Below are 14564 nucleotides of genomic sequence, written 5' to 3' on the forward strand. Positions count from 1 at the left end.
TGACTGTGGCCTGAGAGCTTAACCACAGTGCTGTGCTGCTCCTCTAAAGGCAGAGGCTGCCACCTGAGGGCATAGGGGGAGAATGCGTTGCCCCAAGCAGTCAGTAATTACACTATAATTACATAAGATAACCCTCTGGCCCCAGGTCAGGTCAGAAAGGAGCTGACTCATTTTTCAACCTTGTCTCTCATAATACTAGTATGTAGTGTTAAGGAAAAGGAAGGAATATTTCCTTTTAACTGCTTAAATGTGTTTAGCCAACAACTGAAGATATTTAAATGTTGAGCACTCTTCTATTTCCACAGCACTAACTTGAACCTTTGAAAGAGGAAATTTTGGAAGGAACAAAGCACAGCAAATTTAGCATAGAAACTGCATACTGATATATTGAAATTTATTTCTGATTCATTTCCCAAATTCATGGCCAAGACAGGCACTAGCATACACAGGCGATTTGAGGAATTTTAGTTATGCAATGGTTCTAAGAATCGTAACATGAAATCACAGCAATGAAAACTTTTTTTTCAATGTCACTATAAGGAAGGAAAGACATAACAATAGCCACAACTTTATTTTATGACAGAGGAGCCTTGGTGGGCTACAGTTCATAGGGTGGCAAAGAGTCAGCCACAACTGAACGACTGAAGACATGAAAATTACTATTAATACTTCATGACTTTTGGGGGATGGGACTCAAACAAGGCTCAAAGACCACTCCTTTCACTACCTAAATCATCTATGTTTTAAGTGTTTTAGTAGGAATGTGCCATCATAGCAGACTCTAACATAAACATATTCAAAAGAATATCCTTATTTTCTTCTCAGATACCAGAAAGGACACTTATCTTGAGAGGAAAGAACAGCACTTCTTTCAGCTTACTTGCTTTGCTGAGCTCCTAAAGAAGCAGAACTTCAGAAAATTTAATGAGCCACATGAAGCCACAGTCTGGTTCTATAAGCTTACCTTATTATATAAGCACCTCGGTATCCAGCCAGACTGTCTTAAACTCAGAAACCATTATTTACTTTCTCCTTTCACATTAAAGGCTCACTTAGGGCACACAACTCTCTGAGTAACCTAAACTTAACACTTAGATTTTATATATAACAGATCTGAAAAAGTACTTCAAGAAATGAACTTCATGAAACTCCAGGGGAATTTAACAAATGAATGCCCATGAGAGCTCCTATAGGCTGTTTCAGGGCAGAGTAAATGGAATGACTGTTAATAGGTACAGGGTTTCTTTTTGTGGTAATGAAAATAAACTGAACTGTCTAAAACTGACCATGGTAATGACTGCATGGCTTTCTGAATATACTAAAAAGCACTGAATTGCATACTTTATTATATGAGTGAATTATATGGTATGTGAATTATATCTCAATCAAGCTGTTAAAAATTTATTGGTTTTAACTATAATTCAATAAAAAATAAAAAATATATTGATTTTCACTTGTTTTTAGGATATTTACCTAAAGCTTCACCAGATTTAACCACAGGGAAAATTTGATGGAATGCAGGTTGAAACCCTGTTTAGTTGACTATATCAAGGGGATTCCATTTTCTTAAGGAAAAAAAAATTCTCGTAATATAATGACAACTGGATTTTCCTGGGGACAAGTTCCAGGTTTTAGCATGTTTACAGAAATGTGGCCTTCAGAAAACCAGCAAATAATGATGTCTCCTAATACTTCTACTCCAATTTTTTTCCCCTAGTACTAGCTACTGGATACATGAAAAATTAACTACAAATTAAGCATAATGTATGCATGTGTGCTAAATCACTTCAGTCATGTCTGTTGAGTCCCCGTGGACTGTAGCCTGCTAGGCTCCTCTGTCCATGGGATTCTAAAGGCGAGAATACTGGAGTGGGCTGCTATGCCCTCCTCCAGGGGATCTTCCCGACCCAGGCGCTGAACCCACGTCTCTCAGGTCTCCTGCACTGGCAGGGGGGTTCTTTACCACTAGCACCACCTGTAAGCATAGTAGTACATAAATTCACCTTAATGTCTGTTTCTAAAAAACAACTGTTGAGAGGGCACCCAGCTATAAAAAACTTACTTCTGGTTTGGGGTTGAACATCATGTTCTATATGTCTTTCAAATCACATTTGAGAAGCTATTCTATTATTAGAAAAGTACTTATCTGCAAAACTGCGAGACTTTATTTATGTAGACTCTTGGAATTAAATAGTGAAAAGAGTAAATATGCTCATGTCTAGATCTCTAACTATAAACTCTCTGCCTTTTTAATCCTAACATGCAGAATGGATTGGCAAAACATAAGATGGAAGAAATGTTTGCAGAGGGCTTTTGCAGTACCCCAGTTAAAGATGACATTTAAAAACAAAAATGTACCAGTATATTGCTTACACATGAAAAACTCAACAGATACACTAGAGAGGAATTACCAAGTTTTAATTGAGTTTAGACTGTACCATCTTGATTCAGAAATCTGAGAAATTCACAGCTCAAAAAGGAATTTTATAGATATATGGAGATGAACATCATCATTACACAGATGTGGAAACTAAAATACAGAATAGTTAAGACTCACCAAGTGACCAAGAACCAGAAGTAATAAGATTTGAACTTAGGTTTTACAACTCATAATTCAGTTTTCTCACAATCTTAAACTCATTTTATTAAAGGTATATAAAATAATTTAAAAAATAATCTGTATAAAAAGTGTCCCTAAGTTTTGTAAATCATATGTTTCAAATGCATTAGGAATACTAATTCCACACATATCTGCTCACTGGATAATAAGTACTAAATAACTTGAAATTATATAATCACACCTAGGGTAACTGGAATAAGATCATGGAAGAAATAAAAGGGGCCATCAATCTTGAAGCTATGACCGATTGTTACACATACGCAACTAGGTCTCAGTTCTTAAAAGCATCACAAAGTCACATTAGAAAGGAACAAATAACTTTTGACTTATGTTTACAGAGTGAATCAATTTACATACAAATAGCGCTGTATATGTCACGGGTTTACACTTAGGTCTTTTAAGAAAATGCTTTCAAATCTCTCATCAAAATTTTTTTTGCTTTACGTCTACTAAGAAAAAGCAAAGAAAAAGGGATCCATTAATTGGAAAGCCAAATGATGAGTTACAGTAAAAAGTTGTCAAATTGCCCTACTGAATAAACAAGGATTTGTAGAAACTGAAAAGTTTCATATTTTACTCCAAATAAACAAATACAAATAAAAAACAGGATATGGATAGAATGGCCATATTTCTCAACCAGCCAAAGAAGTAGGAGAGCAGATGAGACAGCCCATTTTGTTCTCCAGAGCCTCACACAGGCCGTATGTAAAGTGGTGCTACACTAAGGTGTCCCATAATAAGGTATCCAGAACTCTCTAGACCCACATGGTTCTGATCAAAAAATAACCAGAGGCTGCCTTTTCGCAAGGGTGCCTTATGATTCAGGCAAAAAAAGTCCATAGCTCCAAATTTTAACTGCTAAATTATATGCCAGATGAAAAATACTCTGTAACCAAAGTAATATAAAGCTAGATGTCTTACTCAACATTGTTATATGATGTATATTAATATACATTAATGGAGTGAGATGTAAAGATCCAAAAAAGCTATGTAAGACTGGACTAGCCCATAAAATCACTGGTTAGAAATGAAAGCCAAAGTGACAATGGAAGGAAATTTTTAATGCTGATATTGGTAGAAAATGGTCTAATAGATACAGTAAAAGGCTATATATATATACATACATACATTAAAACCATCTAGTGAGAAGACATGTACAAAAAATGCCACCTTCAACACATTTATTATAGAATACTGGGAATAGCCAAAAAGTGGTTAAATACTTCATGGTACACCCACACAATGAACACTATAGAGACACATGTCACATACATGGCATACCACACAGCTGTGGTTTGTACGTGCGATCACAGAACTAGCTCTGGAACATATTAAGAGAAGAAAAGCAAGAAGCAGGACAATACACACAGTATGGGATGGGAAGACTGTTTATTTTAGTTAAAAATAATAATTAAAATAAAATACCTTGTGGTATCTTCTTTACAGTGCCTCTTTTGCTTCTTGGACTTCTGCTTCCAGGTATCTTGTGGTCCTTTCTCAAGAAGACCTGCCCGTCTTTGGGGCTTTCACAAGAAATGTTTTCCGAGTTCTCGCTTGCAGCCACCTCACAGCTTGGTGTGCAGCTTTCATTATTGTTCAGACTGTCCTGCTCCAACACTTCAGGTTTGCCCATCGCACTGCCACTGCTGGTCAGAAGCTCAAGCCCGTCCCCATCAAGCTGATTTTCATTTTCATCTGATGCAGAAGGCAAGCATGTTACTTTACTTTCCACGCCGTCACCAGGATGACATCCATCTTGTGGTTCTATCTGCAGATTATATGCAGGAGTTTCGCTGTCATCCATTAGAGCATCTTTTGTTGAACCGTTTAAGTTTCATTAAAGTCCTTCAATGTCTACAATGACAAAAAGAAAAATCTAGTTTATTTTTTTGAACTCTGGATTTTCAGTGATCTTTGATTTTCCTCTTCTCCTGGACTGTTTTACTGCAAATATGGAAGAGACAGAAATGACAAAGGCTCACTCCTACTATATCTACTTTTCTCACAACCCTACCCCACCTCACCTGGTTCCTGCTTGAATACAATGGCTCTAAATCCTGGGTGCATGTTTATTACCTGTGGAGCCTGTCAAATTTCTATTGTAGACCTATGAAATCAAAATTTCTGAGGACTAAGCCTAACTATTGATGTATTTTTTGAAGTTCTCAAGATATTCTAATGGTGCAACATGCTGGAACCACCTCCTTGATGAAAGAAATTATTGGTTAAGTAAGGTTGTCTGCTAAAACCAATCATTCATCTTATCCCTGCACACTTAAGAGACAAGTGAAAGTTAAGTGTAAGTCCTTGTGTAAGTCCTTATATGGCCAAGCAGCAGCAATATTTACAAATGAAAACATTTAAGAACAGTTTTAAAATAAAATTTTTAAAAAGTATATGCGGGAAAATTCAGGTAGCATATATTCTCATTACATACTTTACTTTCTAAAAATAAGCGCTGAAAAGTTCTTTAGAATTGTCAGCAAATTTCTTTTATTCAGTTTAAAAAAAGAGAGAACCATGATTAACTCTAGGCTACTTAGTTTAGACTTGGAAAAAATGTAAATCTACCCCAAGAATCCTTGTAACATTTTAAAGACATACAAAACAGACTTTAAGCCCTGTATCAGTCACGTTTTTTTCCCTTCTTCTCATCCAAAAGTATATCATATTTTAAGAAAAATGATGCCAGCCAGATTTAGGTATTTTATGCTTGCCAAGTTTTGCTTTGGGTTTGAATCAAATATAATTCAGCAATTTTGAGAAAAACATTGTGGTAAGAATTTTGTAAATTCTTCAAATTAATAAACAGAAAAGCTATTTGCTCTTTAGAAACAGTAAATATACACAGTAAATAAACATCATATTTAATTTTTTTTGAAAAACAGAAAAACAAAGTATAAAACAAAACATGAGCTCTACACTGACTGTATCACATGCTTTCAATTATCTTACAACTGGAATATTTAATCTGATTCAGAATAAATGTACTGCTTACCAAATATAAAAAATATCTAAATCTGGCTGGTATCATTTTCCTTAAAATATATACTATATTTCTTCATTAACAGATACATAATATAAAAAGTAAAATGATTTAACTTGACTAAGAATAACCTAGTTTAGACCTAAAATGAATTCAAACTAGAGTATAATTTTTAATTGAAAAGTGATTAATAAAGTATTTTCAGATCTCTATCATGAGAAAATCCAAATTCTAATAAGAGCTTAAAAGTGCATGTGGCTAACATGGTGTCCTATGATGGATGAAGAGATAAGCAAAATGCGATGTATTTATACAGTAGAATGTTATTCAACCATAAAAAGGAATAAAATTCTGATACATGCCACATCATGGATGAACCTTAAAAATAGTAAGCCTGATGCAAAAGTATAAATACTATATGATTTCACTTATATGTAATACTCGTAATAGGCAAACGCATAGAGATAGAAACTAGATTACAGGGTCTGAGGGCAAGGGAGGAAGTTACAGCTTAATGGTTCCAGAGATTTTGCTTAGAATGACGGACAAGATCTGGAAAGAGATAGTCGTGACAGTTACACAACAGTGCCACTGAACCGCATACTCAAAAATGGTTAAAATGGCTTATTTTTGGTCATATATTTTTACCACAATAAAAGTAAAAATAGTGAAAAATTTATGTGGCTCTGTAAGAGAAATGTCAGTTCTTAAAACTGTCAACAGCCTCAGCTGTTTTCTAATGTAAACAATCAAGTTATTTTCTGTCATGTATCTGCGGTTGAAAGCATAAAGGTTTTATTTTTATCTGAAAGAGACACAGAGATTTCTTGCCAAGGCGGAAGGCAGAAAGCGATCTAGAGAGCCCCAAATAATACCAGTCACCTCTTGCTGAGTCTCTGTCATGTGTTAGAAGCTGTGCCAGGCACTTCATGTATCTTATTTCTAATCCTCCAAACAAGCCTACATGGAGGTATTCATACTGTGTTTGAGATGAAGACTCTGGGGCTCAGAAAGGCAAAAATATCTTGATTAAAATCGTATTTATTCCTAGAAATAAGTGGAATTGAATCTGAAACCAGGTCTTCCTGATTTGAATCCTATGCAGTTCAGCATAAATAACGTCTAAGAACACAGGCAGACCAAGGTTCAATTTCTGGCTCTGCCATTTAACAAACTGTGTATGTGACCTTAGGCAAATTACCTAGCATCTCCAAGCTTTAATTTTCTCTTTGTAAAAGTGAAGAACTGTAATACCTACCTCGAAGAGTCATTTGTGAGGCTTAGATGACATGGCAGATAAAGCATGTAAGCAGAGTACCTGCCCACAGTAAATGTTCAAGAAAGTCAGCCATTAAATACTGCCCCCAAAATTTCACAGATGGGCATAGTAACAGGTTTATTCGAGTGGCTTAAGGTTCAGAAACAGTGCTTTTCTAAACCTCCTGAAAATTATTAGGTTCCTAATAACAGACTAACACTAAGCAGCATCATTTGAGAATGCTGCAGTATTAATTTATGATAGGGATATCTCAGCAAGCTCCTGGAACTTTTAACTATCTCTTCTATAAACCATTTCAGATGATAAAGATATCTAGAAATTAGTGATTAAGGCTCCTTGTTGAGTATAAAATTACAAATCACATTTTGCAACTTTATCGAGCATCATGTGCCAGTTAAACTGTTCAGACCAACACTCTATTCAATTCTCACAATTTCTCTAGCACATAGCTAATTTTTAGTCCTATTATAGGCTTCCCTGGGATTTCTTTGGAAGGAATGATGCTGAAGCTGAAGCTCCAGTACTTTGGCCACCTCATGCGAAGAGTTGACTTATTGGAAAAGACTCTGATGCTGGGAGTGATTGGGGGCAAGAGGAGAAGGGGATGACAGAGGATGGATGGCATCACTGACTCGATGGACGTGAGTCTGAGTGAACTCCGGGAGTTGGTGATGGACAGGGAGGCCTGGCGTGCTGCGATTCATGGGGTCGCAAAGAGTCAGACATGACTGAGCAACTGATCTGATCTGATCTGATCTGATCTGGTGGCTCAGATGGTAAAGCATCTGCCTGCAATGCAGGAGACCTGGGTTCGACCCCTGGGTTGGGAAGATCCCCTGGAGAAGGAAATGGCAATCCACTCCAGCACTCTTGCCTGGAAAATCCCATGGACGGAAGAGCCTGATAGGCTACAGTCCATGGGGTCGAAAAGAGTCGGACACGATTGAGCGACTTCACTTAACTTCACTTCATACTAATGAAGAAACCAAGTCTCATAATCTCGTCAAAGGTCAGCTAATAAGTTTAGAAATAGAACATGGAATGGTTGTGATCCTGAGGCTGCACTTGTTCATTATGCTCTATGGACAATGGGCAAAAGCAAGTTAATATTTCACTCCAGCTGTGGTATACCTCAGAGAAGAATCTCACCCTACAACAGAGGATACACTTCTAACAACCAAGAAGCTCAAGTTCCTGGAAGTTCTCTCTTTCCCTGGGAACTGCTGGATTCACACAATATACAATTTCTTATCTAGCCCACCTTCTTCTGCTGAGAACTTAAAAAAAAAAAAAAAAAAGATGTATATACTAATATACTATTTATGTTGAATATCTATTACCAGTAAAGTATGTCTTATTTCTTTGGGCCTAAAGACATTTTGCCTCCTATTATTTTGTGATGATGTAATTAGTTGAATTCTCAAAAGCCCACTTTGTAAACTGTTTTCTAATACTAATACTTTCAAGTATGAATGTTCTGTAATTATTATTAGACACTGACCAATTCTTTGTGGCTTGGCGCAGAAGTCACTCCATTTGTCTTCCCTGACTTCTACATTCTGTAAGATATAATGTATACCTCTGCAGCATTCATGCACAGAGTTTCTCCCAAATACAGTTTTCTGCAGTGTATATACATACATACGTATACATGAAGGAGTACAGGACTTATTTTCTACAGTTTTCCTCTGAAAAGCAGAAAGGCACACGTATTCCTATATACTCCTCTGCCCATATTCTGAGAGGTAAAGGAACCTGTTATATAATATTTGGTGTCTATCTTCATTTCTAACAAATTTCATTTGGAACACTTTAAGCAGTAGGATAATATTCTTAATGGGATGTCAAATTAGTACAGTCCTACTGCTTTTAGAAACAGTTATAAATTAAAGTGTTATTTTTGTCTCTTCTTTCTCCTCTTCCCTTTCCCTCAGTGCTACACTGACAGCATTTCAAAAAGTTGATATTCAGGTACACCTATATTGCACTATATAAAAGCATTTAGCCAAGAGAAAATCATAGCAAGAAGCCTCAATTAACACACAGTACTTTAAAATATGCCCTAATATTACACTGGCTTTCCTAGTGGTTAAAAGAACCGCTTGCCAATGAAGGAGATGCGGGTTCAATCCCCAGGCTGGGAAGATGCCCTGGAGAAGAAAATGGTAACCCACTCCAGTATTCTTGCCTGGGAAATCCCATAGACAAAGGAGACTGGTGGGCTACAGTCCATGGGGTCGCTAAAGAGTTGGACACGACTTAGCGACTAACAACAACGTTGGAAGTTAGAAGTACAGCTGAAATGGCAATCTAAGTTATTTGTTGTACCTAAATTGTATGTCTATTATGTAAGAGTCTCTATAACTGCACCAATTCTCACAAAAGAAACAGTGGCACAGTACAGTGACTGCATAGCACTGACTTGGGCATAATTTTTGCCAGTTTTTGCCTTTTTAAAGCATGATAGTAAGTGCTGCCCAAGTTTTCAGCCTCTTGTGGCAAAAAAGCATACCAAATATGTACACTGCATAAAAGTTATTTGACATGTTGACTCCACGCCGAAGAATTTTGAGAAATCTATTAATGAGGCTTACATAAAACTTGAAAAAAAAAATTCTGAGGAAGCAGCTTTAAATAAATAGACTAACAAATCTACATTTTGTCAAAAAAAAAAACAACAATCTCACTCCCAGGTATGATTTGACTTCATTTTTTTTGGCTATCTGAATCACCAGGGAAGCCCCTGACTTCCTTTAAAAACATTTAAATTTATTTGACTTCATTTTTTGATACATCTTAATGGATTATCTGGGAGAAGGCAATGGCACCCCACTCCAGTACTGTTGCTTGGAAAATCCCATGGGTGGAGGAGCCTGGTAGGCTGCAGTCCATGGGGTCGCACAGAGTCGGACACGACTGAAGTGACTTGGCGGCGGCAGCAGCAGCAGCAGCAGCAGCAATGGATTATCTGGCTAGACTAAATATCAAGTGTAACTAAAATTAAAATATTAATTTATAGGAATGGTTAAATATATAACATTATTCAATTTTTTTTATTAAAATGCTTTAAGAAGATTTTGAGTGCCATTTTTCTGTAATTCATGTAAATGAGGCCTAAACACTACACTTTTACCTTTGCAAGAAGCCAAGATTCTTCTTAAAAATTAAGATGCAACCCCAAGTTTAAATTTGATGACTTATAGTCAAACCAAAATTTAGAAGACAAATTACCAAATCAATAACATATTCTATTAACCATAAATTCAAATATGCCTACTCATAATAACTCAGAATTGAGGAAGAAATTCACTCCAAGCCTACGTTGGGTCTATGAAGGTAACTACATATCACTTTACGTTTTGCCACCTTACTCACTTGATGTGTTCTAATACTACTTATACCTCATGACTAAACCTACAGTTTTCTGTGATTAATGTTTTGTTTAGACATATGTACCTGTAGGAAACATTTAGTATATCAGGAATCAAAAGCATGCCCCAGAAAAACAATTCTCAAAAATTTTGCAGCCCCAAATTAACAATTCATTTTTTCATTGAGATCATGTACATACAAAATATACACGAAAAAATTAAAACACTGAAGCAAAGGTTAGACTACACACATATGAAGCACTGTGATACATTCTCCATTCTGTTCAATACTATTTCTTATTTTCTTTAAATGCTACTCAAGGTCCACTAGGCAGATTTCATACCCCACTAATGAGCACCAGTCACAGCAATAAGGCAGTTTCTAGGAAATAACAGAATCTCAACCCGAAGACCACAAACTGAGTAGTAGATAAGTTTGCAATTATCTCCACAGCTTTTCTGAAAATGATGCAGACCATATGCATCATAACATAAACTCAGACATAAGCTTCACTTAAAATGTTATCCCTATAATATCAATAAAATAATTTTTGCTAATTTATATCATTCCCTTCACATTAAAATTTAGCTAAAATAATATGCTTGATTCAGGGTTCTTTAGCTGACAGTTTCAGTTGTTAGCTATATTCTGTATCTCTGTTAACCAATGGTAGCCACTAACTACATATGGCTCCTGAGTACTTGAAATATGAACAGTGAGACTAAGACTCAATTTTTACTTTAATTTTAGTTAATTTAAATTCTGAAAGTTGTTGATTCAATTATTGAAAAAATTATGCATGTTTGGAGTAAACTGGGTATGTGAATCTGCTTTTTCACCTAAATTTTAGGAAATTTAAATATAGATCAAACACTGCCAATTAAAAAATGTGTCCAAATTGAGATGTGCTATACTTGTAAAATAAACACCATATTTCAAAGACTTATTGGGAATGGCAAGAATGTCAAATAATAGACCTTTAATAATGTTAAATGTTTATTACATGCTAAAATAACATTTTGATCTAATGAATTAAATAAACTATTAAAATTAATCTCACCTTTTAAAAATAAATTTTAAAAAACTAGTCTCATCTTTTCAAACACTTTTCTAATGTGGTTACTAGAAAAGAGAATTCTATATACGGCTCACATTCATTTCTATTAGACCACATTGCTCTCCATTACACTGCACTGACAGTGCCACCATGGCCAAAGTCACGGCTCACAATGAACCACTCCATTCATGATTCTTGCTAATACTAGTTATTCGGTTAGCATTTCCTGAGTACAGACATTATTATTACTATAATTTAACAAGGTAAATACCTAGTGAAAGAAATAGATACTAAAAGCTTTTAAAATTAATTTGTAAGTACTTGGTTATATCCTATTTTCAGGATCATGTTGTCCCCCTTTTTGGGTACTTTCCCATATTCAAAATACTCCTGGTACTTAAGAAATGTTGAATAGTAATTGTAATAAGTAAGATGCCTGGTTCCACATAGGGAAAGGAGTATGTCAAGGCTGTATACTGTCACCCTGCGTATTTAACTTATATGCAGAGTACATCATGAGAAACACTGGGCTGGATGAAGCACAAGCTGGAATCAAGATTGCCGGGAGAAATATCAATAACCTCAGATATGCAGATGACACCACCCTTATGGCAGAAAGTGAAGAACTAAAGAGCCTCTTGATGAAGTGAAAGAGGAGAGTGAAAAAGCTGGCTTAAAACTCAACATTCAGACAACTAAGATCACGGCATCTGGTCCCATCACTTCATGGCAAATAGATGGGGAAACAGTGGCAGACTTTATTTTTTTGGGCTCCAAAATCATTGCAGATGGTAACTGCAGCTATGAAATTAAAAGATGCTTGCTCCTTGGAAGGAAAGTTATGACCAACCTAGACAGCATATTAAAAAGCAGAGACATTACTTTGCCAACAAAGGTTCACCTAGTCAAAGCTATAGTTTTTCCAGTAGTCATGTATGGATGTGAGAGTTGGACTATAAATAAAGTTGAGTGTTGAAGAATTGATGCTTTTGAACTGTGGTGCTGGAGGAGACTCTTGAGAGTTCCCTGGACAGCAAGGAGATCCACCAGTCCATCCTAAAGGAAATCAGTCCTGAATATTCATTGGAAGGACTGATGCTGAAGCTGTAACTCCAATACTTTGGCCACCTGATGAGAAGAAATGACTCATCTGAGAAGACCCTGATGCTGGGCAAGACTGAAGGCAGGAGAGGGGGACGACAGAGGATGAGATGGTTGGATGGCATCACTGATTCAATGGACATGAGTTTGAGTAAACTCCGGGAGCTGGTGATGGACAGGAGGCCTGGCGTGCTGCAGTCCATGGGGTCAGAAAGAGTCGGACACGGCAGAGTGACTGAACTGAACTGAAGATGCCTACATAGTAACCTTTCTAAATAATTTCTATATGATAATATGTACAAAGGTAAGCTAGAATGTTTTACTTAATAAGAATAAAAAGCTCTATCTCACAATAAGGAATTTACTCTTAATAAATTGAAAAGTCACAGAAAACAGGTCTTAAGAAGGTAGATAAAAATATAGCAAAAGACACAGATGCAAAAAATTACATATAAAATGGATACACAACAAGGTCTTACTGTATAGCACAGGGAACTATATTTAATATCCTGGGATAAACCATAGCAGAAAAGAATACAAAAAAAGAATGTATATATGTGTATAACTAAGCCACTCTGCTATACAGAAAAAATTAACACACTGTAAATCAACTATGCTTCAATTGAAAAATACATTAAAAAATAATAAAAACACAACAAATTATATAACAGATTCTTTACCAGCTGAGCCACAAGGGAAGCCCAAGAATACTGGAGTGGGTAGCCTATCCCTTCTCCAGCAGATCTTCTTGACCTAGGAATTGAACTGGGGTCTCCTGCATTGTAGGTGGATTCTCACCCACTGAGCTAGCAGGGAAGCCCAAATGAAAGTGAAAGTGGCTCCATCATGTCTGACTCTTTGCAACCCCGTGGACTATACAGTCCATGGAATTCTCCAGGCCAGAATACTGGAGTTGGGTACTATTCCCTTCTCCAGGGGATCTTCCCAACTCAGGGATTGAACCCTGGTCTCTTGCATTGCAGCCGGATGCTCTACTGTCTGAGTAACCAGGGAAACCCAAGAATACTGGAGTAGGTAGCCCATCCCTTCTCCAGCGGATCTTCCTGAGCTAGGAACTGAACCGGGGTCTCCTGCATTGCAGGCAGATTCTTTACCACCTGAGCTACCAGAGAAGCCCTATATAACACAACTAAAAGAATATAAAAAGAAAATCAAGAAAAACAAATGCGCGATTATTGTAAAATGTGAAGGTAATGATTCTAAGAGAGTACAACAAACATGGATTTTATTTATGCATAGAAGGTACTCTTGCAACAACCTAGAGGGGTGGGATGGGGAGGGAGATGGGAGGGAGGTTCAAGAGGAAGGGGATATATGTATACCTACGACTGACTCACGTTGAGATTTGGCAAAAGCAAAATTTTGTAAAGCAATTATCCTTCAATTAAAAAAGAAAAAAAGAAAAAAATTACTGTTTGATGTACATTAGATTTCTTTACTGTATGACCTACATCACTGACTCTTTTATAATTTCTCTTTATATTTTTGTATTGAGATTGGGGGCTTGAATTCCAAATCAAACTTCACATATCATCCAGTGAACTACTGCTTTCTTCAACTGTATAAAATTTGTTGCTTAGTTTATTTTTGTGATTTTTATTTTTAGAAGTCATACAGTACTACTTAAATATCTTTAACTTTTTGATAGCACCTTTTTCCTTTTTATCCCATTTTATTAATTTTATTAAAATATTTTAAGTATATAATTATAAAGAAACTACTCATTCTTAGGAACCTGAATCTATTGTTTGTTGTTTCTGTCGACTCTTCATCGTGGTGAATTATTCTGTGATTTTGGACAAGCTGCTCTGTAGGGATCTTGCATAGGCAGATTTAAGGACCACCTCTTCCAGACTGCTTTAGCTTTTGCCTGGTATCCCTGGTTATATTACCAGTCAAGGCCAATTATTGTATTAATTCTTAACTGAGGAAAGCATTAATATGAACCTCAAACTTCAGAGTTAATAGACTCATGATTACCAACACAAAAAGCAGCAGCCACTTTCCAACAGAGTTATGAAGGGAGAGAAAGAAAAACTCCTCATCTCTTTGCTACTAGGCAGAGACCCCCTTCCCCTAAATCTATCACTGGAGAACTGAGGTCTTCAGGGTCCTGGCTGCATGTGCA

The 14564-nt window shown here is 36.3% G+C and overlaps 1 protein-coding gene across 3 annotated transcripts in view; it reads right to left on the reverse strand.

Annotated features, from left to right (window-relative positions):
• CNST (consortin, connexin sorting protein) overlaps positions 1 to 14564 on the reverse strand; it is a 96387-nt gene that overhangs the window by 60368 nt on the left and 21455 nt on the right. For all 3 annotated transcript variants that reach the window (XM_019976332.2, XM_070768087.1, XM_070768086.1), the window contains one exon: positions 4046 to 4474. In XM_019976332.2, coding sequence (XP_019831891.2) covers positions 4046 to 4424 — 379 coding nt within the window. In that variant the 5' untranslated portion in view covers positions 4425 to 4474. The remainder of the gene's footprint in view (positions 1 to 4045; positions 4475 to 14564) is intronic.

The sequence above is a fragment of the Bos indicus genome, chromosome 16, assembly GCF_029378745.1.
Source record: "Bos indicus isolate NIAB-ARS_2022 breed Sahiwal x Tharparkar chromosome 16, NIAB-ARS_B.indTharparkar_mat_pri_1.0, whole genome shotgun sequence".
Taxonomy (NCBI): domain Eukaryota; kingdom Metazoa; phylum Chordata; class Mammalia; order Artiodactyla; family Bovidae; genus Bos; species Bos indicus.